At 43.9% G+C, this 27759-nt stretch overlaps 1 protein-coding gene across 3 annotated transcripts in view; it reads right to left on the bottom strand.

The window, feature by feature from the left end:
- Positions 1 to 27531, bottom strand: part of LOC129844148 (MICOS complex subunit MIC19-like) — a gene marked incomplete at its 3' end in the record, with an annotated part of 78789 nt that extends 51258 nt beyond the window's left edge. The window contains 4 exon segments of one of the 3 annotated variants that reach the window (XM_055912554.1): positions 12994 to 13087; positions 24593 to 24707; positions 25425 to 25769; positions 27288 to 27531. In XM_055912554.1, the coding sequence (XP_055768529.1) occupies positions 12994 to 13087; positions 24593 to 24707; positions 25425 to 25769; positions 27288 to 27368 (635 nt within the window). 3 annotated transcript variants of the gene reach the window in all.
- Between the last annotated feature and the right edge of the window lie 228 nt (positions 27532 to 27759).

Below are 27759 nucleotides of genomic sequence, written 5' to 3'. Positions count from 1 at the left end.
TCAGGCTGCAAAGGCATCCGTTTCCTCCTTAAGTAGTTTTAATAGCGTGCTGCTGGATTTTTTTTGGGGGGGGGATATGCGTACTGTCTTCTGCCTTAATAAAACTAGATTATCCACAACCGTTTTCAGATATATTCCGGAAGATGCACACTGCAGCAGGCTGTTGTTTACCCCTGGCTGAGCACGAGCACAACATCAGGAAGTAGCAGTAACCACTCTAGCATGGTGGTGGAAAATTAGGTTTATTTTCCCATTTTTGGGGGAGGGAGCAAAAATGTATAGAAGGAGGTGTGAGAGTGAGTGAGCGAGAGGCTAAGTTGGTAGAACATGGCGTTTGCCATGCCAGGGTTGTGGGTTCGATTCCCACAGGGGAACAGTATGAAAAATGTAGTCGCTCTGGATAAGAGCGTAAGCTAAATGACTAAAATGTAAATGGAGAGAGAGAGGAGTAAGCGAACAAAACAGATATGACCTCAATCATTAAGAGTGATCTAAAATAGAGAAAGAAGTCCAAATGTCAGGCAGAGGAGAGACAGATGCTGGGAGAAGGTTAATGCTATCACTATATTATCAAGCAACAGTGGGAATATAAAACTCTGCCTTAACAACACGCACCAATTACTAGCCAAACAAGGAGAGGGAGCCTAGCCAACAGGGTCATGGTACAACAATTATTTGTATTTATTATGGATCCCCATTAGCTGCTGCCAGCAGCTACTCTTCCTAAGGTCCAGCAAAATTAATGCAGTTTATACAATTTGAAAACAATACATTCACAGATTTCAGGCCTCTCAGGCCCCTTCACCACTACCACATATCTACAGTACAAAATGTGTACATAGTGCGGCAGGTAGCCTAGCGGTTGGAGTGCTGGGCCAGGAACCGAAAGGTTGCTGGATCGAATCCCCGAGCTGACAAGGTAAAAATCTGTCATTCTGCCCCAAGGCAGTTAACCCACTGTTCCCCGGTAGGCCGTCATTGTAAATAATAATTTGCTCTTAACTGACTTGCCTAGTTAAATAAAGGTTAAATCTATATTTTTTTATGTTATTGTGTGTGTGTGTGTGTCTATATGCATGCATGTGTCTGTGCCTATGTTTGTGTTGCTTCACAGTCTCCGCTGTTCCATAAGGTGTGTTTTTATTTGAAGGGAAAGTTCTGCTTTCTGAAGTTCCTCATCTCTAGTTGGAACTTTGAAGTGCCATTGTGGGACAAATGTGACGTCTGTGATAGTACATACATTCTTCACTTAACACACTTCACTTAACACTGGAACCGCTGGGCCTCCAAGGAACCCTCTTCAAGCTAGTGAGTAGTCATTCTGACTGCAACATTCTAACACTGTAATTAATACATTTCATATAGGCGATTACAAAAATGTTCATTTAATTATGTTTATGATGGTCACAGGTAACATGAAAACAATAGCATTTTCATTAGTTTATGTTACTGTAAAACATGTTAATAATAAAACAAAACAATTATGAATCAAGTTTTCAATCAACTGTATTTTTGGAGGCTGTGTTACAACTATTAAACAGAAAGCATGTGTGCTGGACAGGGTTGCACATTTTGGGGAATATTCAGGAGGTGGAAACTTTCCGTGGGAATTAACGTGAATATATGCTAATTAATATCATTCAAATTTAGATGTTTTTTGCATTGTATATATTTACCATATCATATGGAGACAGAAACATAAACCTTTTACCTTATCATAAGTAGACATAAAGCCCTTGCTTGGAAGTGTACTTCGACAGACTGCCAAGAACCTTGCCCTCGTCGAGACACAGTAGTGACAACTCCATAGGGCTTGTTGATCTCCGCACCAGACAGGATGGGGGCGTCCAACATGTATGCTGCAGCGTATATGGGCTTCAGGCAGAAGTCTTCACGCTTTTTGATGCATTTCAGAACTGCAGTTTCCTCTGCTTGGAGCAACATTGAAGTGGGCAGGGCAGTACGGATTTATTCTCTTACATCTGCAAGCAGAGTCTGAACATCAGACAGGATGGCATTGTCTCCCTCAATCAGTGCAATGGCTACTGCAATAGGTTTCAGGCTGCTTACCACTCTCTCCCAAAATACATTATCGAGGAAGATCCTCTTGATGGGGCTGTCCATATCGGCAGACTGTGATATGGCCATTTCTTGAAGAGAAGCCTTCCCCTCCAGGAGACTGTCCAACATGATGACAACACCACCCCAACGGGTGTTGCTGGGCAGCTTCAATGTGATGCTCTTATTCTTCTCACTTTGCTTGGTGAGGTAGATTGCTGCTATAACTTGATGACCATTCACATACCTAACCATTTCCTTGGCTCTCTTGCAGAATGCATCCATTGTTTTCAGTGCCATGATGTCCTTGAGGAGCAGATTCAATGCATGAGCAGCACAACCAATGGATGAAGGACTCCTCCGCTTTAGACCAAGCAGCCTTCATGTTCATAGCATTGTCTATCACCAGTGCAAATACCTTCTGTTGTCCAAGGTCATTGCCTGTGAACATCAGAGGTGAACCAGTTGCATTCACAGCTCGAGCAAGACATTCATCAACATTTCTCTGACTACGTTCCTCCATTGAGTCAAAAAAACATCAGATTCCAGGAGGACCATGAGCTGTTGCTATCGATAAGGTGTCGGATTCATCATTTTCACCTCGAATAGAAGTAGAGGGACTTTTGTCAGCTTGTTGTGAGGGCAGAAGGAACTTTATGCACTTGGCCAGATGATTCTGCATCTTTGTTGCATTCTTCACATATGATTTGGCACAGTACTTGCAAATGTACACAGCTTTTCCTTCTACATTAGCTGCAGTGAAATGTCTCCACACATCAGATAGTGCCCGTGGCTTACCAGAAAGCCTGTAGTCCTTGGCTCAGACAGTGTAGTAGTGTGGGCTCAATAGCATCTCATTAGTGTGCAAGATCTTGAGAAACAGCTGTACATGTGATGGAAGAGTGCACTGTGCATGGAGAGGGTTTCAATTACATTGAATTGGGGATAGTTTAACCAAAATATGCCACAAGACTTCGAATTGCCTTGTTCACTGTTTTAAGCTAACTCTTTTGATGAATTTAAGCAAAATTCCCCAAATTCCCGGGCTGAACTTCCCATGGAAAATGTTCGGAAAAATTCCAGAAATTTACCGGAAGGTTTCCGACCCTTTGCAACCCTAGTGCTGGAACACCCTAACATATCATCTTTACAAGGGCAAAATTAAAATACCCCAACTACCAAGATGCACAGTCAACAACACCAACGGTCAAATTATGAAAACATCAGTAGCCACATTATAAAGCACAAAGTGGCCTTGATAAATAGCGAAAATCTGCACAAATTCAACAATGGTATTACAATGAACAGAAATGTCGATTTGACAGCAGTCAAAAATAGTAAATTATTGTCAGCTTGTGCTTACATGGTGTGCATCTTCACGTAACGGCATCAGTTGGAGCGTGTCCATGTCACAAACAAGGAAAGCCGGTGAGTGTGCGTTGCTGAGATGTAGGGCCTGCTCTCTCAGTGATGACATTTTGTGCTGCTAATCGGCCCGTAGCATTGTCACCAGCTTGTTCTATCATTTCCTCTCTCCTGTCTCAGCGTTTCACTTGGTGGAGGCGCAGGCACCTGCTCAGTGCGTACCGTTACGGCTGAGGATCAGAACAATCAGCAGAGATGCCAGGACATGCATTTCTTCCCCAACATCCGAGTCATTTTCATTCAGATCTCGTAGCAGAGCTAACGCAGCATGTACATCCCATTCGTCTTGGTCTTCTTGCCATTGTAAATTACGGACGCTCACACTGTGTATTACAAGTAGACCAGAGTAGACTGATAAAACTGCTTGGATTCAGTGGACTGATAGAGTACATACCATATAGAGATTCTAATTAGAATAGATCAATAGAATAGAATGACCCGCCCTGTTCTTCATTCACAACTGGTGATGACCTAGGCCTAATTACGCATCCTCTTCCCCTCACTCATCAACTCATCCTTTCTCCCTCATCATACTTTTACTTCATTTCATTCATCTGTTGTTGTATCTGTGAAATTAGTGTCGGTATAGTTTAACCGGTTCAGTTTCGTGGAAATTATCAGCGTGATTATCAACAGACCACGGCACCTTCAATTCAACTGTCGGGAGGGGCAACGGAGGAAAACCTTTAAAAAAGACATTCCCTCCTAAAACTGATTAATATTAAGATTCTAAGAATGACAGTGTGTGATAGACTTATTTAGGAAAAGTCAAGACGGGGGGGGTCAGGACATTAAAAATGACAGAGTAATAAACTCAGCAAAAAAAGAAACGTCCTCTCACGGTCAACTGCATTTATTTCCAGCAAACTTAACATGTGTAAATATTTGTATGAACATAAGATTCAACAACTGAGACATAAACTGAACAAGTTCCACAGACATGTGACTAACAGAAGTGGAATAATGTGTCCCTGAACAAAGGGGGGAGTTCAACATCAAAAGTAACAGTCAGTATCTGGTGTGGCCACCAGCTGCATCAAGTACTGCAGTGCATTTCCTACTCATGGACTGCAGCAGATTTGCCCATTATTGTTGTGAAATGTTACCCCACTCTTTCACCAAGGCACCTGCAAGTTCCCAGACATTTCTGTGGGGGGGGGGGGGGGGGGCTCTAGCCCTCACCCTCCAATCCAACAGGTCCCAGACATGCTCTGAGATCCGAGCTCTTCGCTGGCCATTGCAGAACAGGAAAACACGCACAGAACGAGCAGTATGGCTGGTGCCATTGTCATACTGGAAGGTCATGTCAGGATGAGCCTCCAGGAAGGGTACCACATGAGGGAGGAGGATGTCTTCCCTGTAACGCACAGGGTTGATTTCCTGCAATGACAACAAGCTCAGTCCGATGATGCTGTGACACACCGCCCCAGACCATGACGGACCCTCCACCTCCAAAATCGATCCTGCTCCAGAGTACAGGCCTTGGTGTAACGCTCATTCCTTCAAGGATAAACGCAAATCCGACCATCACCCCTGGTGAGACAAAACCGCAACTCGTCAGTGAAGAGCACTTTTTGCCAGTCCTGTCTGGTCCAGTGACGGTAGGTTTGTGCCCATAGGTGACGTTGTTGCCGGTGATGTCTGGTGAGGACCTGCCTTACAACAGGCCTACAAGCTCACAGTCCAGCCTCTCTCAGCCTATTGTGGACAGTCTGAGCACTGATGGAGGGGTTGTGCGTTCCTGGTGTAACTCGGGCAGTTGTTGTTGCCATCCTGTACCCGTCCCGCAGGTGTGATGTTTGGATGTACCGATCCTGTGCAGGTTTTGTTACAGCTGCCCGTCCTGTCTCCCGGTAGTGCGGTCTTAGGTGTCTCACAGTACGGACATTGCAATTTATTGCCCAGGACACATCTGCAGTCCTCATGCCTCCTTGCAGCATGCCTAAGGCCCATTCACGCAGATGAGCAGGGACCCTGGGCATCTTTCTTTTGGTGTTTTTCAGAGTCAGTAGAAAGGCCTCTTTGTGTCCTAAGTTTTCATAACTGTGACCTTAATTGCCTTCCGTCTGTAAGCTGTTAGTGTCTTAACGACCGTTCCACAGCTCCATGTTCATTAATTGTTTATGGTTCATTGAACAAGCATGGGAAACAATGTTTAAACCCTTTACAATGAAGATCTGTGAAGTTTTGGATTTTCACGAATTATCTTTGAAAGACAGGGTCCTGAAAAAGGGACGTTTCTTTTATTGCTGATCATACATATCAAGCAAAAAACACCTGTAACCCACTCACCAGCTTTCATTGTTTATGTGACATGGACATGCCCCAACTGATGCCAATGCCTGAAGACTCATACCATGTAAGCACGGGCTGACAAAAATTGACTATTTGATTGCTGCCATATCGACACTTATATTCACTATAATGCCATTGTTTAAGCAGTCCAAATGACTGCTCTAGTGGTTCTGGTGTTAAACACAGTGGCACTCAGAGACACCTACTGCCACATTCACCACAGTGACACCTGGTCTCACCACTGTGTCCCACTTAATTCAACGTAGCCATGCCCGGTGGTGACAAGAACAACCTGAGAAGTGAGACCTGTGTCTGTCTGTCCCTGTCTGAGTATCAGTCTGAGTGGCATCCTCACTGAGCCTCTTTTTTCTCCCACAGCGCTTAGGGGCCACCACAGGTCAACCCCAATCAGAGGGCACAGCAGTGAGTGCTGACAAAGCAGAGGAGAAGAGGGACAGAGAGGAGAAAGAGATAAGAGCTGTGTGGTATTTGAGAGGAAGAGGAGAGTAGAGGTAAATATAGAGGCTAGGAGGTCGAGAGAGAGAAGTGGTAAATAGAGGATAGAGGTCGAGAAGAGGTAAATATAGAGGAGAGGTCAAGAGAGAGAATAGAAGAGGTAAATATAGAGGATAGAAGTCAGAGCGATAGAGAGAATATGAGGTCGAGAGCGAGAAGAGTACTGCATATTTCTTTCACTCTGCAGCCTTTCTGCTCTGACGCCTCTCAGAGGAGTCTTCAGAAAATCTGCTCCCTGCAGCCACCCCGCCTTAAATGAGATAGGGCCGCCCGCAAATGAACACTCCACACATATTCTGTGAGTGAATGAGAGAGGGACTGAAAGTGTGTGTATGAGATATTCCTGAAGCCCATTTTGGGAGGTCTTCTGTATTGGTTGTGTGTTCTAACAGAGGTAGTAAGCAGTAGTAGCAGTTTCACTGCAGATATCTACATTTAATGAAGCATGGCACCATCTGGCCAGCTCAGTGGTGACACCAAACACACACACACTAGGTTGGGCGATATACTGTATAGTGGTATTCTTTTCGAAATAATGACGGCATGATCTTCAATACAGTATAGTTTTTTATTTATTGAGGCAACTCACAGGGGCTGTGGGGGTGCGCGCTACGCCACTGCTTATTTAAATAAAGAATGAACTAGACAAGTCAGTTAAGAACAACTTCTTATGACGGCCTACCTCGGCCAAACCCAAACAACGCTGGGCCAATTGTGCGCCGCCCTATGGGACTCCCAATCACTGACTGATGTAATACAGCCTGGACTCGAACCAGGGACTGTAGTGACGCCTCTTGCACTGAGCCGCAGTGCCTTATACTTAACTTATAGTGGTGCAGCGGTCTAACTATTAGAAATCTTAGAGGTGTCAAAAACATGTTGTCCGGCTCAGGACTCCAGCTATGGATTTAGTTTGCTAACTTGCTAGCTAAGTGGCTAGATGTCAACATCAAGCTTCTTGGTTACAGCAGAGACATTCAATCCCCTTCTGGATCAAGATCCCTGTTGCCTAAATAGTTTTGTGCCCTTCCGGTAATACTGTATACCCTGGTATGGTATGAACATCTGGATACAACACACACACAACAGGAATGATAGAGGAGGGAATGAGTGAACTACTGCAAAGATGAGACCCAGGTAAGTTCACAGGTCACTAATTGTCTGTGACAGCTTCACACTATGGGTTTGACCAACGGTCAATTCATTCATAACTCCACACCTTGACTCAGTCAGTTTTTACTACAGTCAACACTACCAGTTAAGTTTAAAACAATCCAATCTTATGCTAGCTGGTCATGACACCTCTATTCCAGCACAGGTTCCTGATCACAAGTAGTCTGCTAAACACCATCGCAGTTCAATTACCTTTGATGGAGTGACAGCAGCATGCCACCCTGCATACCACTGCTGGCTTGCTTCTGAAGCTAAGCAGGGTTGGTCCTGGTCAGTCCCTGGATGGGAGACCAGATGCTGCTGGAAGTGGTGTTGGAGGGCCAGTAGGAGGCACTCTTTCCTCTGGTCTAAAAAAATATCCCAATGCCCCTGGGCAGTGATTGGGGACACTGCCCTGTGTAGGGTGCCGTCTTTCGGATGGGACGTTAAACGGGTGTCCTGACTCTCTGAGGTCATTAAATATCCCATGGCACTTATCGTAAGAGTAGGGGTGTTAACCCCGGTGTCCTGGCTAAATTCCCAATCTGGCCCTCAAACCATCATGGTCACCTAATAATCCCCAGTTTACAATTGGCTCATTCATCCCCCTCCTCTCCCCTGTAACTATTCCCCAGGTCGTTGCTGCAAATGAGAACGTGTTCTCAGTCAACTTACCTGGTAAAATAACGGTAAAATAAATAAATAAATAAATGGAGAAGCTGTGAAAGAGCCTTCTGTGCCAACATCTCTTTCAATTAAAAGATAATGGTGGACCTTTTCCCCAATAAATTCAAATGAATAGAAAACTCAAAGTTAGAAGATTCTTTTTTTTAAAAACAGACATGACATAATAAGGATGACAAATTAGCAGAGAAGGAAGATTTGATATCCTGGAGAGGAGAGAAGGCCAATGCCTCAGAGTAGAGAGTCAGCCTACTGTACCATTCACCTTCCAACTCAAAGACCTTACAGAGTAGAGTTAGCCTACCATTCACCTACCAACTTAAAGACCTTACAGAGTAGAGTTAGCCTACCATTCACCTACCAACTTAAAGACCTTACAGAGTAGAGTTAGCCTACCATTCACCTACCAACTCAAAGACCTTACAGAGTAGAGTTAGCCTACCATTCACCTTCCAACTCAAAGACCTTACAGTGTAGAGTTAGCCTACCATTCACCTACCAACTCAAAGACCTTACAGAGTAGAGTTAGCCTACCATTCACCTACCAACTTAAATACCTTAAATGCAGACCAAACCAGCTCTGCGCGTGCGGATGCTTCTATGGATTTTATATGGTGGTTGACAACCAACTTTAAGGTGCATTACCACCGCCACAAGGACTGAGTGTGGACCTCCATCTTTCAAATCACCCACGTGTGTATATGCTCCTAAAAACCAATGAGGAGATGGGAGAGGCGGGACTTGCAGCGTGTCACACGTCCAAAATAGAACCAAGTTCTATTTTAGTGCCTGGCTAAGCAGACGCTCGTTGGCGCTCGCGTGCAATTAGGAAGAAATTATTGAATAACGTGTAAATGTATTTTGCAACGCAGGCGGTGTGGTCAGCATGTTTGGCCCTTCTGTTAACAGCTACAGTTGCTGAAAATCCACATCCAACATCCTGGAGACTCTGTTCCAAACTGTATGCTGGCCATTTGCATCAACCACCTCTTCCCCCTTCACCATTTCGAAAAGTGAACATTCACACAATGTCTTCAGGCCTAAAAATGAGTGAGTCACACAGCAAAGGGAGTTAAACATCTTATAGGTCGAAAGTAGTGCGCTATATAGGGAATAGGGTGCCAATGGGACTCAGCCCTGGGAGATGCGACAGGCCTAAACATGAATGAGTCACACAGCAAAGGGAGTTAAACATCTTATAGTGCATTATCTTCTCCAAGTCTCACTCCCAAGACTTGTTGGCTCTACTAAAGCCAAATGAAAACACAAACATCATAAAAAAAGTCAGAGAGGAGAGAACTTGGTGGGGACACGACATTAAGGGAAATATTGATTCTGTCCATCCAAGCAGCACAGCATCATGGTCAATAAAGCCCCGTACTTTCCTTTAATGGTGCTGCTTCCCCAATGGCACCCTATTCCCTATATAGTGCACTAAATGTTACCAGAACCCTATGGGCCCTGGTCAAAAGTAGTGCGCTATATAAGGAATAGGGTGCCATTTGGGACTCAACCCTGGGAGATGCGACAGGCACTACCTCTTCCCATCCCTGTTGCTTCAGCCAACAATGCCATATAAACCAAGACAGATGCTCGTTCTAAATTCTATTTTATTATGGCTGACAGGAAATACATTTCTTTATCAATAGCAATTTGTCCAGGTTAGTGCCTGGGCCCGACTGGAAAGACCAGCCAGATCAACAAAGATGACCCATAAAGCTGTTTTACTAATGTTTACTCCATGGTATTAAGAGGGACACACACGCACACACACACACACACACATCGTTGGAGGGCATGCGTGCTGGCAAACAGGTTACAGATGATTGCTTTTAAATTTTGAATGACCGTTGTTCATAAAAAGTAACAAAAGCACCTAAAACAGTGAAGAGGTAAACCAAATAAGTGGAGGACAGTCTGAGCGAGCACACAGCGACATCACCATCATAATGAACAGAATTAATTGCAGGCCACAATTTACACTCAAATTGGTACATTACGTTTACTTCTCTGAATAGAGGTCCATACACAACACACATTTACGTCAATAAAAGACAAAACAGCTCAACAACTAAACAATGATCTTTGTTCCTGTGAATAGCCCCCCTTAAACACACCTCAAAAAACCTTAATAGCCATAGCCTAATGCTAGCGCCTCCCATTCACTCTATAGGGGCATTTCCCATCCATACTGTAATAGCAGCTACATTAAGCGCTAGGCTAAACGACTTAGTCATTCACTGGTAAGTCTTTGGAGCCCATCCAGTACCATTAGAGGGGAAGGATGTGTTTATCAGACTTGATGGGACATGCACCTGCTCTATTGTGGCGAAGAGGGGAGGAAAAGGGAGTTTTGCAACCCAAATGGCACCCTATTTCCAACATAGCACACTACTTTTGACCAGAGTGCAATGGCTACACCTATGGGCCCTGGTCAAAAGTACTGCACTATATAGTGAATAGGGAGCCATTTGGGATGCAGCTGAGAAGTGGGGAAGGCGCTGGGAAGGAAGCCACGATGCCTCATCAAGGCTGGCTAATAGATCACCCACTCAGCGCCCAGGAAATTACATCTCGATGGCGCCCTCTCGCAGGCATGATTAATTGAGCCCCAAAAATAGTATAGGAGGTAAGGGGGACGAAATAAACGCTGATGTGCTTCGGAAGATAAATAGATTGAACACATGTGGGAGAAGGGATGAATCTGACCTTTTTTACTATTAATGGAACACAGAATTGGCAGGGGGTTTCTGCAAAAGTGTGCTTTCTCTCCCTTTCTTTTGGAATCAGGAAACTATACAGTACATTCAGAAAGTATTCACACCCAATGACTTGTTCCAGTTTGTTGTGTTCCAAAGTGAGATTAAAATGGATTTAATTGCCATTTGTCATCTATGATCTAGACCAAATACTCTAAAGTCAAAGAAAAATTCTCACATTTGTAAATAATAATAATAATTATATGAAAAGTAAAACACTAATATACTGCATCTTTATTATACAAGAACTCAACCATGTTAGAATCACCTTTGGCAGCAATTACAGCTGTGAGTCTTTCTGGGTAAGTCTAAGAGCTTTGCACATATGGAATGTGCATAATTTTCCCATTACCATTTTCAAAATTCTTCAAGTTCTGTCAAATTGGTCAAAAAAAGTTAAAACTAACTCAGCCAATCAGGAACATTCACTGTCTTCTTGGTAAGCAACGTCAGCGCAGATTTGGCCTTGTGTTTCAAGTTATTGTCCTGCTGAAAGGTGAATTAATCTCCCAGTGTCTGGTGGAAAACAGACTGAACTATGTTATGTTTCTTTTTTATCCTGAAAAACTCTCCAGTCCAAAAAGATTTAAAGAATACCCATAGCATGATGCAGCCACCACTATGCTTGAAAATATGGAGAGTGGTACTCAGTAATGTGTTATATTAGATTTGCCTCAAACATAACACTTTGTATTCAGGAAAACAATTGAATTGTTTTGCCACATTTTTTGCAGTATTACTTCAGATGCATGTTTTGGAATATTTTTATTCTGTACAAGTTTCCTTCTTTTCACTCTGTCAATAAGGTTAGTCTTGTGGAGTAACTACAATGTTGTTGATCCAACCCCAGTTTTTAATCACAGCCATTAAACTATGCAAATGTTTTAAAGGCACCATTGGCGTCATGGTGAAATCCCGGAGCGGTTTCCTTTCCGAGTTAGGAAGGAGTCTGTATCTTTTTAGTGACTGGGTGTATTGATACACCATCCAAAGTGTAATTAATAACTTCACCATGCTCAAAGGGATATTCAATGTCTAATTTGCTTATTTTTACCCATCGACCAACAGGTGCCCTTCTTTGCAAGTCATTGGAAAACCTCCCTGGTCTTTGTGACTGAATGTGTGTTTGAAATTCACTGCTCGACTGAAGGACCTTACAGATAATTGTATGTGTGTGGTACAGAGATGAGTCATTCAAAAATCATGTTAAACAATATTATTACACACAGAGTGAGTCCATGCAACTTATTAGGTGAATAGTTAAGCAAATGTTTGCTACTGAACGTATTCAGGCCTGCCATAACAAAGGTGTTGAATACTTATTGACTCAAGACATGTCAGCTTTTCATTTCTTATTAAATTTGTAAAATTCTCAAAAAACATAATTCCAATTTGAAATGGGGTACTGTGTGAAGGCCAGTGACAACAAATCTCAATTTAATCCATTTTAAATTCAGGCTGTAACAACAAAATGTGGAAAAAGTCAAGGGGTGTGAATACTTTCTGAAGACTCTGTACATACAGCATGAAATGCATTATTTTACTAAGTCAATAATATGTATTTATTGACAATGTTTTGCCGTCAAACTGGTGGCAGTTGTGAAAAACGTCAATAGTTGGAAGAGTTGCAGTTGTAATTTAAAATAATGTCATTGGGGGTTAGATGCTTTTTTCATTAATTAGGCTATTTTCTCATGAACCATACTGGGAAAAACACTGGTTTAATCAACGCTGTTTCCACATAGAAATTCATGGACAATAGACAAAAAAATGAATACATTTTTTAAATATTCAAGTATAAATTACCAAATTTACTGAAGATTCCAGTAACTTTGGTAAATTACCATTGGCTTCACAACCCTTCAAAGAACGCAACAAACCAAAGGACCAATCAGAGAAGTAGAGGGTGTGGCTCAGTCCCATAGAGGTTAATGGAAGGGCTAAGGTCAGGGGTGGGGCTTAGACAGGATACATTCTAACACCTACTGCATTGCTTTGTATGAGGCTGTTCGAGGACAGTTACTGTACTACAGTGGACAGGTAAGGCTGATGTGGTGGTGTTTAACCATGGTGGTTCATAGGGATATGTGTGTGTGTGTCTCACCATGCTTGCAGCTCCTGCTCAGCCTTCGCCCTCTCCTTCAACAGGCCTTTCTGCAGATCCTCTGTGATCTTCTTCCTCAGCTCCTCTTCATCAACTATAGGAGAGAGACAGACAGATAGACCAGGGTGAGGCACTGTGGACCAGTGTGTGTGTGTGTGTGTGTGAAATGTACTGTATGATGTGCCTGTTTACCATGCGTATGTTGACTAGCTGTGGGCAATAAAACATGGTGTGTGTACTGTGAGGGTAGTGAGGTGGGACTGGCCTCTAGCCTCTCTAGCCTTATGAGCTATACAGCCAGAAGAGAGGAGGGCTATACAGCCAGAAGAGAGGAGGGCTATACAGCCAGAAGAGAGGAGGGTTAGATCTGCCACGCACCACCAATCACCTCCGCTATTAAAACCTCATCACATTCTCACACACAACCTCCCCACACATTATTTTTTATAGCTTTACTTTCCCCCCAATCTCCCAAACTCCTTGTATTTATGTTACTGGCGTCATGACGTGTTTGACCGTGTGTCTTCTTGGTCCTATCTTGGCAGGTAATTAAGCATGAAAGTAAGACGTGGGGCGAGCTAAGAGGCCAAGACGTGCTCTGAAGGCAGAAGTGCCATGCGGTGTGTTGGTGCAGCAGCAACACTGCAGTGCTGGGAGAGAGAGAGAGGGATGTGTGCTTACAGATGACTCAAGTGAGACTGGCGCATTACAGAGAGATGGGATAATCGCCATTGTCAGAGAGCCTGTTATTACCAGGTAGACCCGGTCGCAGTGTAACGGTGAAGGACACACACACACCGAAATTGGCTGTCTGGCTAACTCTCATTTGCTGAACAAGTGGAACACCTATAATCTCTAACACACTGTAGAGCAGAGCAGGAAATCCCTTGGAGACTGTTTGTGACTGGAGCTTGTTACAGCCCAGCTTCTAGTCTGCTGGGTACCCCCCCTTTGGTCCTGAGAAGGATAGGACCTAAAATAAAAATCCCCTCTAATGGAGGGATAGAGGAAAGAGAGAGGGAGGGGAACAGACAGGGATAGAGGGATGAGTGAAGGAGGGAGGAAAATGAGGCATGAAGCCTCTCTCTTCAATTCCCTGGATATGTGGTTAAGTCAGCTTCACTTGAGAGATGTCCTTGGCATGGCGCTTCCGTGTGTGTGTGTGTGCGCGCGAGCATGCGGAGCACCCCCCTAGGAGTGCAGTAGTCTCAGTCTCTACTGAGTTAATTAAACTCAGGCTAACAGAGCCCAGGCACAAGCAGGTGTCCTTCCCTGTGTTAGCTAAATAGTGCATAATAGTCAACCTGACTCATTACTAAGACCACTCCTTGCTTCAGGTGAGTCATTATCTCAGACCGGATTGACACATTAAAATAGACGAGCATGCTATTGCAGCTCTGTTACAATAATTCTAAATGGGGCCTTAAGTCAATGGGAACTTATGTTCCCTTTGAGTATCAACGAAGGTGTCTACAGCCTCCCCTCTTGTCTTTCCTGTGCCCTCTGCTGACTGTCACATAAATAAAAAGAGAGGCTAGAATCCTTCCAAAAGTAAGTGTCAAAAGGAGGGTCTAAGTACCTTATACTGCCACTTCTCATCAAGGCCAAGAATAGATAGCTTCTTGTTACCGTGACGATGCCCGGCTCAATACCATATTTCTCTGCGGGCAAGGCATTAATCAAACAGTGGGTTGAGGGTAATGGATGCCGGGGTTAGGAGCCCCTCCATGTATCATCTCTCCGGGACGCTGATATTTGATAAGTGAATTAAAGATACGGTTCTTAAAACAGAAAAGAGCTCCACAGGTAGTCCTCTGGAGTCCCCGCCTGCTGCAAGTAAGGTCAATCCTGTTTCTCCCGCTCTCTCATTTTCTCCTCCTCTCTGTCTAACCACCTGCCTCTCTTTGTCTCTCCTTCCATCTCTTTTCCTTCCTCTCCCTCCTGTTCTCCCCCTCTCTCCAACCTAATTTCAGAGAACAGAATGAGAGTGTAAAGGCAGGTGGACAGAGCCGTCTGTAGAAACTTGGAGAGAGAATGCAAAGGGAATGTTGTCATGTTGTGCAAAAAACATGCGGCAAATAGTGTATTCCTCCGCGTACACGTCACTGCCCATCTGAAATAGTGTATTCCTCAGCGTACACATCACTGACCATCTGAAATAGTGTATTCCTCAGCGTACACATCACTGACCATCTGAAATAGTGTATTCCTCCGCGTACACATCACTGACCATCTGAAATAGTGTATTCCTCCGCGTACACATCACTGACCATCTGAAATAGTGTATTCCTCCGCGTACACATCACTGACCATCTGAAATAGTGTATTCCTCCGCGTACACATCACTGACCATCTGAAATAGTGTATTCCTCCGCGTACACATCACTGACCATCTGAAATAGTGTATTCCTCAGCGTACACATCACTGACCATCTGAAATAGTGTATTCCTCAGCGTACACATCACTGACCATCTGAAATAGTGTATTCCTCCGCGTACACATCACTGACCATCTGAAATAGTGTATTCCTCAGCGTACACATCACTGCCCATCTGAAATAGTGTATTCCTCCGCGTACACATCACTGACCATCTGAAATAGTGTATTCCTCAGCGTACACATCACTGACCATCTGAAATAGTGTATTCCTCCGCGTACACATCACTGACCATCTGAAATAGTGTATTCCTCAGCGTACACATCACTGACCATCTGAAATAGTGTATTCCTCCGCGTACACATCACTGACCATCTGAAATAGTGTATTCCTCAGCGTACACATCACTGCCCATCTGAAATAGTGTATTCCTCCGCGTACACATCACTGACCATCTGAAATAGTGTATTCCTCAGCGTACACGTCACTGACCATCTGAAATAGTGTATTCCTCAGCGTACACATCACTGACCATCTGAAATAGTGTATTCCTCAGCGTACACATCACTGACCATCTGAAATAGTGTATTCCTCAGCGTACACATCACTGACCATCTGAAATAGTGTATTCCTCCGCGTACACATCACTGCCCATCTGAAATAGTGTATTCCTCCGCGTACACATCACTGACCATCTGAAATAGTGTATTCCTCAGCGTACACGTCACTGACCATCTGAAATAGTGTATTCCTCAGCGTACACATCACTGACCATCTGAAATAGTGTATTCCTCCGCGTACACATCACTGCCCATCTGAAATAGTGTATTCCTCCGCGTACACATCACTGACCATCTGAAATAGTGTATTCCTCAGCGTACACGTCACTGACCATCTGAAATAGTGTATTCCTCAGCGTACACGTCACTGACCATCTGAAATAGTGTATTCCTCCGCGTACACATCACTGACCATCTGAAATAGTGTATTCCTCAGCGTACACATCACTGACCATCTGAAATAGTGTATTCCTCAGCGTACACATCACTGACCATCTGAAATAGTGTATTCCTCCGCGTACACGTCACTGACCATCTGAAATAGTGTATTCCTCAGCGTACACGTCACTGACCATCTGAAATAGTGTATTCCTCCGCGTACACATCACTGACCATCTGAAATAGTGTATTCCTCCGCGTACACATCACTGACCATCTGAAATAGTGTATTCCTCAGCGTACACATCACTGACCATCTGAAATAGTGTATTCCTCCGCGTACACATCACTGACCATCTGAAATAGTGTATTCCTCCGCGTACACATCACTGACCATCTGAAATAGTGTATTCCTCCGCGTACACATCACTGACCATCTGAAATAGTGTATTCCTCCGCGTACACATCACTGACCATCTGAAATAGTGTATTCCTCAGCGTACACATCACTGACCATCTGAAATAGTGTATTCCTCCGCGTACACATCACTGACCATCTGAAATAGTGTATTCCTCCGCGTACACATCACTGACCATCTGAAATAGTGTATTCCTCCGCGTACACATCACTGACCATCTGAAATAGTGTATTCCTCCGCGTACACATCACTGACCATCTGAAATAGTGTATTCCTCAGCGTACACATCACTGCCCATCTGAAATAGTGTATTCCTCCGCGTACACATCACTGACCATCTGAAATAGTGTATTCCTCAGCGTACACATCACTGACCATCTGAAATAGTGTATTCCTCAGCGTACACATCACTGACCATCTGAAATAGTGTATTCCTCAGCGTACACATCAATGACCATCTGAAATAGTGTATTCCTCCGCGTACACATCACTGACCATCTGAAATAGTGTATTCCTCAGCGTACACATCACTGACCATCTGAAATAGTGTATTCCTCCGCGTACACATCACTGACCATCTGAAATAGTGTATTCCTCAGCGTACACGTCACTGACCATCTGAAATAGTGTATTCCTCAGCGTACACATCACTGACCATCTGAAATAGTGTATTCCTCAGCGTACACATCACTGACCATCTGAAATAGTGTATTCCTCAGCGTACACATCACTGACCATCTGAAATAGTGTATTCCTCCGCGTACACATCACTGACCATCTGAAATAGTGTATTCCTCCGCGTACACATCACTGACCATCTGAAATAGTGTATTCCTCAGCGTACACGTCACTGACCATCTGAAATAGTGTATTCCTCAGCGTACACATCACTGACCATCTGAAATAGTGTATTCCTCCGCGTACACATCACTGCCCATCTGAAATAGTGTATTCCTCCGCGTACACATCACTGACCATCTGAAATAGTGTATTCCTCAGCGTACACGTCACTGACCATCTGAAATAGTGTATTCCTCAGCGTACACGTCACTGACCATCTGAAATAGTGTATTCCTCCGCGTACACATCACTGACCATCTGAAATAGTGTATTCCTCAGCGTACACATCACTGACCATCTGAAATAGTGTATTCCTCAGCGTACACATCACTGACCATCTGAAATAGTGTATTCCTCCGCGTACACGTCACTGACCATCTGAAATAGTGTATTCCTCAGCGTACACGTCACTGACCATCTGAAATAGTGTATTCCTCAGCGTACACATCACTGACCATCTGAAATAGTGTATTCCTCAGCGTACACATCACTGACCATCTGAAATAGTGTATTCCTCAGCGTACACATCACTGACCATCTGAAATAGTGTATTCCTCAGCGTACACATCACTGACCATCTGAAATAGTGTATTCCTCAGCGTACACGTCACTGACCATCTGAAATAGTGTATTCCTCCGCGTACACGTCACTGACCATCTGAAATAGTGTATTCCTCAGCGTACACATCACTGACCATCTGAAATAGTGTATTCCTCAGCGTACACATCACTGACCATCTGAAATAGTGTATTCCTCCGCGTACACATCACTGACCATCTGAAATAGTGTATTCCTCAGCGTACACATCACTGACCATCTGAAATAGTGTATTCCTCAGCGTACACATCACTGACCATCTGAAATAGTGTATTCCTCCGCGTACACATCACTGACCATCTGAAATAGTGTATTCCTCCGCGTACACATCACTGACCATCTGAAATAGTGTATTCCTCAGCGTACACATCACTGACCATCTGAAATAGTGTATTCCTCCGCGTACACATCACTGACCATCTGAAATAGTGTATTCCTCAGCGTACACATCACTGACCATCTGAAATAGTGTATTCCTCAGCGTACACATCACTGACCATCTGAAATAGTGTATTCCTCAGCGTACACATCACTGACCATCTGAAATAGTGTATTCTCCGCGTACACATCACTGACCATCTGAAATAGTGTATTCCTCCGCGTACACATCACTGACCATCTGAAATAGTGTATTCCTCAGCGTACACATCACTGACCATCTGAGATAGTGTATTCCTCTGCGTACACATCACTGACCATCTGAAATAGTGTATTCCTCTGCGTACACATCACTGACCATCTGAAATAGTGTATTCCTCAGCGTACACATCACTGACCATCTGAAATAGTGTATTCCTCCGCGTACACATCACTGACCATCTGAAATAGTGTATTCCTCAGCGTACACATCACTGACCATCTGAAATAGTGTATTCCTCCGCGTACACATCACTGACCATCTGAAATAGTGTATTCCTCCGCGTACACGTCACTGACCATCTGAAATAGTGTATTCCTCCGCGTACACGTCACTGACCATCTGAAATAGTGTATTCCTCCGAGTACACATCACTGACCATCTGAAGTAGTGTATTCCTCCGCGTACACATCACTGACCATCTGAAATAGTGGTCTTCCCAACACATCACCGGGGGCAAACTACCTGCCCTCCAGGACAACTACAGCACCCAATGTCACAGGAAGGCAAAAAAAATCATCAAGGACATCAAATCACCCGAGCCAGGGCCTCACCTCATCCAGAAGGCGAGGTCAGTACAGGTGCATCAAAGTTGGGACTGGGAGACAGAAGCTGTTTTTCTATCTCAAGGCAATCAGACTGTTACTCAACCCTGCACCTTAGAGGCTACTGCCCTATATAGATAGAATCACTGGTCACTTAATAAATGGAACAATAGTCTCTTGTTTACATACTGTTTTAATCATCTCATATGTATATACTCTATTCTTTTCTACTGTATGTAAGTCAATGCCACTCCGACATTTCGCAATCTGATATTCATATATTTCTTAATTCCATTCTTTCATATGTGTTTATCGTTAGGTAATACTAAATTGTTGTAGCTTGGAACACAAGCATTTCACTACACCAGCAATAACATCTGCTAAATATGTTATTGACCAATAAAATATAATTTGATTTTGATGACGCTAATCAGTCGAGAAAGTTTGAAAACATGGTAAACAAATGACTGCAATCACTTCAATTGATCCTGAAAGAGAGTCGGCCCAGCACAACTGTCACCCAGAATCCATCAGAAACACTACCTGTAGAGCAAACTGCTGACAGCAAACACATTATCTGAAGCAGGCTGAGAGAGTGTTGGAAGACTACAGAGAAATAAACCTGTGTAAATCGGTCTTGACTGGAATCCATTTTACAGCCTCTCCAGACTACACTTACATTATCATTGGATGTTATGTAGCGTTTGGCCTGACTCAACAATTCTGGTGGTCTTACACCATTCTGTGAAGACTATGGACCAAACTGCGTAGGTCTGCAATTACAGCCCTCCTCATCATCATCATCATTATTATACTCCATGTTCTCCCCGCACTTCCCTACTCTAAGGAAAAGGGAGTCAGCCGTAGAATGGGTTCTGATAGGATAAACATGTCAAGGGTCCTTTGGGCACTCCATCGGCTAGGCAGGGGTCATAAACAATTCCAGATCAACAGAGCCCCCGTGTCAATCCTGAGTAGAACATGGAAATGTTAAAGAGATTAAAAACTCATCTTTGAGATTTTTCTTCCCCCTCACCCCCTAAACCCCAGTGAGAAAAAACATCTAGAAAGGAGCTCTTTCTTGACAGAGGGAGATAGACGGGAGGCAAACTGCATTTCTCATCAGACATTTCATTAACCCCGTGACCCGCATAGAGGGCATAATCTGCAACATTACCACTTCTGCACGCCTCACACTCACCACCACGCTGCAGACGCACTGTTTCCAACACCTTCAAAAAGAAAAACTACCCTCGTAGCCGCTGTCTCGTGCAAAAACGTCCATCTTTTCATTTCACCAATTCGCTCCCCCACCTTAGTCTGTAATTTAATCACAAGAATAACTGATCACTTCCCATTTGATGATGAAGACCAGGGAAGCCATTTTAGAGGGATAATTATGCGTTGGCAGGTGTTTTATACCGCTCCACTCATCTTACACCTCTCTCTCCCTAGTCATCTTTAAGCAGGCTATTAAGCCGGGCTAGCCAGTGTGTGGGCGCAGGAGTATGAATATTTATAGCCTGCATAGAGCGGTGTAGGAGGCTCAACCTTGACCATACTGTAATCAGCACACACGCGACTAGGCCGTGATTTAGAGACAGCCAAGAGGTCTAACTCCATCCCACCACTCGTGGGCACACAATCAACAAAAATGTGGTATTGGGCTCGAGCCTTGGTGACTGTTTAATTAACAAGACTTGCAGAATTGCAAGACAGCAGAGGTGATAAGACGCGATCGATACGACTTTTTCCTGTTGAGTGCATTTAAACAGTGTATAAAACATTCGGAACACCTCTTTCCATGACAGACCAGTTGAAAGCTATGATACCTTATTGATGTCACCTGTTAAATCCACTTCAATCAGTGTAGATGAAGGGGAGGAGACAAGTTAAAGAACATGGATTGTGTGCCATTCAGAGGGTGAATGGTCAAGACCAGAGATTTAAGTGGTCTTGGAATGGGGTATGGTAGTAGGTGCCAGGCGCACTGGTTTGAATGTGTCAACAACCGCAACGCTGCTGGGTTCGTCATGGCCAACAGTTTCCCTTGTGTATCAAGAATGGCCCACCACCCAAAGGACATCCAGACAATCTCACACAACTGTAGGAAGCATTGGAGTCAAGATGGGCCAGCATCCCTGTGGAACGCTTTCGACACCTTGTAGTCTATGCCCGACAAATTGAGGTTGTTCTGAGGGCAAATGGGGGTGGAACTCAATATTAGGAAGGTGTTCCTAATTTTTTGTGCACTAAGTGTATAATGAACATGGGACAACCTTGAAAACATGTAGCCTTTCTTCCAATGTCGACTTACATCACTGTGCTTATAGGCCACCCATGTTGAGAGAATAATTTGAAGCCGTCACAAGAACACAACGAATGAAGGTTATAGCACTAGAAAAGCTCCACCTGTGTACTGCAGTCATCTAGTAACCAAACCACCATGCACCTGACGAACCGCTGACGTAAAAAAGATATAGTACTTTCTACCACACATACTGAGGGAAGGAAGAGGAGAGAGAAAAATCTTTATCCTCCAACTCAAAGCTCATTAGTCAGATGTGAGTATTATTACTGTCTGGTGACGTGGGCAGGAACGAACACAAAAAGACACGTGGTCCAACCATGACCCGTATCGAAAGATGTGGAGCTCAATCAACGGTTAAAAACAAAACTACACTGCCAAAAACACTAGCTGCAATTAGGCTAGCTTCGCTAGAGCTCCCTGGTGACCTTTGCCTCATCTCAACTGTCAAGTCTGGACATACTGTATACATACTGTACTGGGGCGGCAGGTAGTCTAGTGGTTAGGGTGGCGAGCCAGCAACCAAAAGTTTGAAAGTTAGAATCCCGGGTCCAACTGGAAAAATCTGTCGGGAACTGAGCTGGCAACCAGAGGGTTGATGGTATCAAATTCTACATGCAATTTCCTGCCATTGTGCAGGACCCCCCATAACAACCCCCCATAACAAGAGCTCCCTGCGTGTCCAGGGTGGCATCCTACCGCACCTCTCCAAAACCTGTATTGGTATGTATGCATATGTGTGTCTTAAAAAGCAGAAGTCAGACCTTGGACCTTCTGTGCAATTAACCAATAAAGTGATCTTAATATGATGATGAATAGGTGGAAAATGACACGCAAGGCATAGTAGATCTCTCATCTATTAGTACTATAAACAAGGGTCCTTTACTGAACGAAAAGGAGCAAAAATTTAAATAGAAAAAAATAAGAGTATTACCTTTTGCAAAGACACTAAAGAAAATTCTTAAAAAGTAGCTTTTTAAGTGGAACTAGCTGACACTTTTTTTCAATAATACACAATCCCCCAAAAAACAGTTCATACAAATCCCTGATAAAAAATGTAGTGAGACATTGCCGTGTTTATCTTTTAATCTGCAAAGCAATTAACATGGACAAGAGGGAGAAATTTTTGACAGACAGAAAACGGAGAGCGATTGCGTGAATAGCCAGGCGCTAATGAAAACAGATTTATACAAAAGTGTTTTTGTTAAGAACGTGTGAATAGCATGCCGTTACAAGACCAATTGTATTAACAATGTCTTCAAGTAGACAGCCCAAACAGCATATTAAGAAAGACCTGATAGCGTTAACTTACAGTACAGCATGACTGACAGTTGATAAGTGGCTTGGGAGTTTTTCTAGGGAGATTTCTATTCCAGATGAACACTTAAGCAGCGAACGCACACCCACAGCCTTTTCATAATGATGCCCGGCTGGATTGTTGTGTGAAACTGAGGAGGTGTCGTTTTAATCACCAGAGGCAGTGCAGCGTGCCTTTAAGATGGCCACTTTTTAATTATCACACCCATTGTGTGCCGTCAAGGATGGGGAAACCTCTTCGCCCACCGTTGTCATCATCTGTAATGGAACCTCCCACGTCCCTATCGTTTCCTGCCTTACCTTCAACAGTCCTTTCCCTATGGCGAAGACCTGATACACTCCGATACCAGTGTAAGGTGACCCTTAACACGCAAGATGCAAAGCAGCCCTAAGCAAATGGGCTAGTGGAGGGAAAGAATGCATCACATTTAACAGTGGAAAACAGTCAAAAAATATTAAACGATTTCCACAAAACAGAGGAGGAAAAAGGGGCAATGGTTTCAGCTGCCTAGTGGGCTAAAATATAGGAAATGGGCTTAAGTGCGGCATCAATTCATTAACTTTATTACAAGTAAGAATTAATCGTTTCATTAGCGCTTTGGCGATGCCAATGAATCATAATACCAGAGGCCACTGTGAGAGGAATCCTGAGAACGAAGACTAATTACAATCAGAGGGGAGAGAACATTTGTGCTGTATGCGTGGGCTGACTTAAAAGTAAGGTCAAGATTCCCAAATGATCACTGAGTACAGATCCCAAAAGCTGGACTTCTAACCCACTGAACAGTGTGATGCCTGGGGTCATGACTGTGACCTGCTGTGTGAACATGTCAATTTAAGCCAAATTGCTTTAGCTCATTTCAGAGGAAGTGGAGGCAGCAGTACGATTGACCACCTCTGAATTAGTTACGAGGTGGTCAAATACCAGCACAGTGCAATAATCCAACTGAACCAGTAAATTAACTGACAGTCTCATTGACAGTTTGAGTGGTGTGAATGAATGCATGCATGTCATGTAAGCATGGTGCCACCGAGACCCTTATGGCTGTACACTATAGACCCTTTTTCAGTACACGACACACTGACGTCACGCAAAGATGCGCGCAACTCTAGGCAGCATTAAGAACGCCATCGACATCTGCGCACATTCAACATAAAAATGTAAATCTAGGCTATTACTTCTAAACCAAAAAAATTGAAAAGATGTTTTGATTATTGCTTCAACTGTCACTAAGATTATATTTGGTTGTGATCTTTACAAAATAATTATTTTGGATGCAGCAGTTGTTAGTTAGAATGTTAACACTCATTGATATAGGATGTAGCAAAAGCTAGCCAAATAGCCATTTTACTGGTTGAAGTGTTTTTTAAGTATAATGCAGTTGATTTGCGATGATGACAAACATAGTAAGCAGGACATTCATACAAGCCTTAAAATCCAATTATAATCCAAAAGTAGTGTGAAATGCACTCAAGCAACATGTAAAGAGTTATTTTGCTGCCGTTCTATAACAACTCCCCCTTGTTCTGCCACCAACTTGCGCACGTCGCCCTTGTGCGGCAATGTTTGTAAACACATTAAGGAGACCCTTATGTCTGTACGCTATAGTAGAACTCACCTGCATGTGCTGCTGCAGCCACTGGTTCTGGCTCTAGGGTGGGAGGAGGAAGAGGGGGGCCAACAACTTCCACTGGTTCTGGGGCAGGAGGAGGAGCAAAAGCTTCCACTGGGGGCTGAGGAGGAGGGGCAATGGGTTCACAAGGGGGAGGAGCAATGAATTCAGCTGGGGGAAAAGGCAGAGCGATGGGTTTGACTGCAGGCTGCAGGGAGAAAGCTTCCATTGGAAGAGCAGCAGACTCAACAGCAGGGGAGGAAGAAATGGATGCCAATGAAGAGGAAAGGGGAGGAGGAGCAATGGGCTCAATTACGGGAGGGGGAGGAGGTGCAATAAGCTCAATTACGGGAGGGGGAGGAGGTGCAATAAGCTCAATTACGGGAGGGGGAGGAGGTGCAATAAGCTCAATTACGGGAGGGGGAGGAGGTGCAATAAGCTCACTTACGGGAGGAGCAGGAGCAGCGGGTTTGATTACAGAAGGATCAGCAATGGGTTCGATTACAGGAGAACAAGCAACAGGTTCGACTACAGGAGGAGAAGCAAAAGGTTCGATTACAGGAGGAGAAGCAAAAGGTTTGATTACGGGAGGAGAAGCAAAAGGTTCCATTACGGGAGGAGAAGCAAAAGGTTCGATTACAGGAGGAGAAGCAAAAGGTTCGATTACAGGAGGAGAAGCAACAGGTTTGATTATAGGAGAAGCTAGAGGTTTGATTACAGGAGGATCAGCAACGGGTTCGATTACAAGAGGAGGTGCAGGGATGGTATTGAGTTCCACAGCAACAGGAGCGGGAACAGGGAGGGGAGCCAGGGGTTCAACCTGCGGTGGGAGTGTTACCTGCTCAACAGATGCAGGTGGTTGAGGGGACGCCACAGGCTTTAAAGCAGCTAGGGTAGGAGGCGGGATCACCATGTCAATGATGGTCGGAGCTGTTACCTGTTCCATGGGGGGTGGAAGTGGAGGAGGGGCCACTACTTCAGTGACAGGTGCAGGAGGTTGAGGTGGTAGTGCGATGGGTTCTATGGGTGGAAGCGAGGTGATGGGATCGAAGGGGGGTCTGAGGGGAGGCACTGGAATGAGGAGAGGGGAGGGAGCAGCAACAGGGGGTGGGACCTGTGGAAGGGAGGGGGGAAGAAGGGGAGCTATGGGCTCCCTCATTCTGTTGATGACATTCTCAGAGAGCTGCAGAAGAGAGAAGAGCAATATGTAAGAGAAAACCAACAGGAGAGAAAAAAGCACAACTAAGAAGGATACCAGATCTGAGCAACACTAAACACTTCAACTGCACCACACACCAAAGTCTAAAAGGCGATTTCTCACAATTTACTTGCCAAGCCAACTTAATCACACAAGAGTACAACTCTAGGTGCACTAGCTCCATTACAACAGCCTGAGCAGTGTTATCCCAAATTGCATTTAACAGTGGCACACACCGCTGCTAAAATGTGTCCACCCCCCCAATTAGTTAGACCTAGGCTAGCCTTGATCATGACCCCGTTCCATTACATAACACATATGAGTGATTGGACGAAGGCATCGGTGTGAACATTAACAGGCGTTGCTTGCGGTATGGTTTTGGAAGAATAAAGACCTTGTCTTTCATATCAGCGAGAAATCATTTCAAAAAACAAAAAAAGGTTAAATAGATACACACCTTGATAGGGTTAGTGTTCCCACACGGCCATATCTCCATGTTACAGCACTTGTTTACGGAAGACTAGAGGTAACCGACGATCTGTGTTAATTAGCTATCTAGCAACTCTGGAAGTGTAGTGTAGTTTAGGCGAATGGCGGCATCCATAGCTGTATGGATCTGTGCAAACCTGCTACAGTAAGTGTATATTTTACATTTAAAGGACACTTCCTTGCTGATAAAAGGGCCATGTGTTTCAAAAGCCGTATGACAAGCAATGATTATTGACATTTCTAAATGTTAAAACACGGAGTCTTATGGTTGGCTGAAAACTGTAGAACGAAGGCAGAATGCTGCCATTGTATAACACTGGTTGTGATATGTGGGTGTACAATCAACAACCGTAAGGTATATTTTGTTTATTTTTGTGTACAAGCACCCGTGGCAAGAATGCAGAAGGAAAACACCCCCACACACCAGCAGGTTATTCCATGTAAACAATAAACATTGTCTTGAGTCTTCTAGCAACAAGGTGCTTCACATTAGGCATTTTCGTGCCAACTAGTCTTAACTTGAAACTAAAGCCTCTCAACCTATATTTAACTTCAATAGGCACGCAGGGTCCATTGCAACAGTTAAACACTTATCAGCTTACACGTCAGACGCTTACACGTCAGACAGAAAGTACACGACACGTGTTTTGCATGACATGGATTTAATGGTGCAACATGGACTAAACTAATGTTAATAACAAGGTCATAAAATAAAAGTAGTATCTATTATAAACTAAAATGTCGTCATTACTAAGAACTTGGCCTAGCTGTATCCAGTCATTCATATTTTAGACAACGCGAGGCCATTGCATAAACCCCAGTGTCAAACTGACAGCAAGTTAGCTAGCCTAGCTACCATAACAAACGTTACTCTGGCATAACAGGGCCTATTTGTTTGGTAATAAGGATATAATAATGCAGTCAGTCGTTCCTATCGTTTTTAACGCGCTTCAATACTTCCGAGCAGCATTTGGTTATGCAGTAATTCATTGTTGTTATCCTTTCAGCACTCACCCTTATGCCCTTCACAACTGTGATGTTGTCATTTTCATCCGACTCAAAGGAGACGCGGCGCGTGCTATTGTTCGCTCCCATCTCTGACTACAATCAGCGAAAGTGATACCTAACTGCACGCAATGGAAATTGTTGTCATCCACCTGTTTTTAGCCAAAATGTTCAAGTCGTACACCGGGGACAGGGAGCTATAGGGCCGCACACACGGACACACTTCCGTAGCATGCCAGCTGTCCAATAAAGGATGCGTTTATTGGAGGTGCGAATACGTCTTCTGCAACAGAGATGTCCATTGGTTGGGGAATATTTTAAGAGCCAAAAGGTAAATACAGTGCACTTTCAATTGTGTGTGCATACACATTAACCAACAAATACATAGATAATTGGTGGGGAGAAGAAGACATGATGTAACACACTCAAAATAAATACAACACTTTATAGTTAGCTATATATAAATATATATTAGGTCTTT

Source organism: Salvelinus fontinalis, unplaced genomic scaffold (genome assembly GCF_029448725.1).
Source record: "Salvelinus fontinalis isolate EN_2023a unplaced genomic scaffold, ASM2944872v1 scaffold_0181, whole genome shotgun sequence".
Lineage (NCBI taxonomy): Eukaryota > Metazoa > Chordata > Actinopteri > Salmoniformes > Salmonidae > Salvelinus > Salvelinus fontinalis.
Note: the sequence above shows the minus strand (reverse complement) of the source record. Positions and strands in the feature narration are given on the sequence as shown.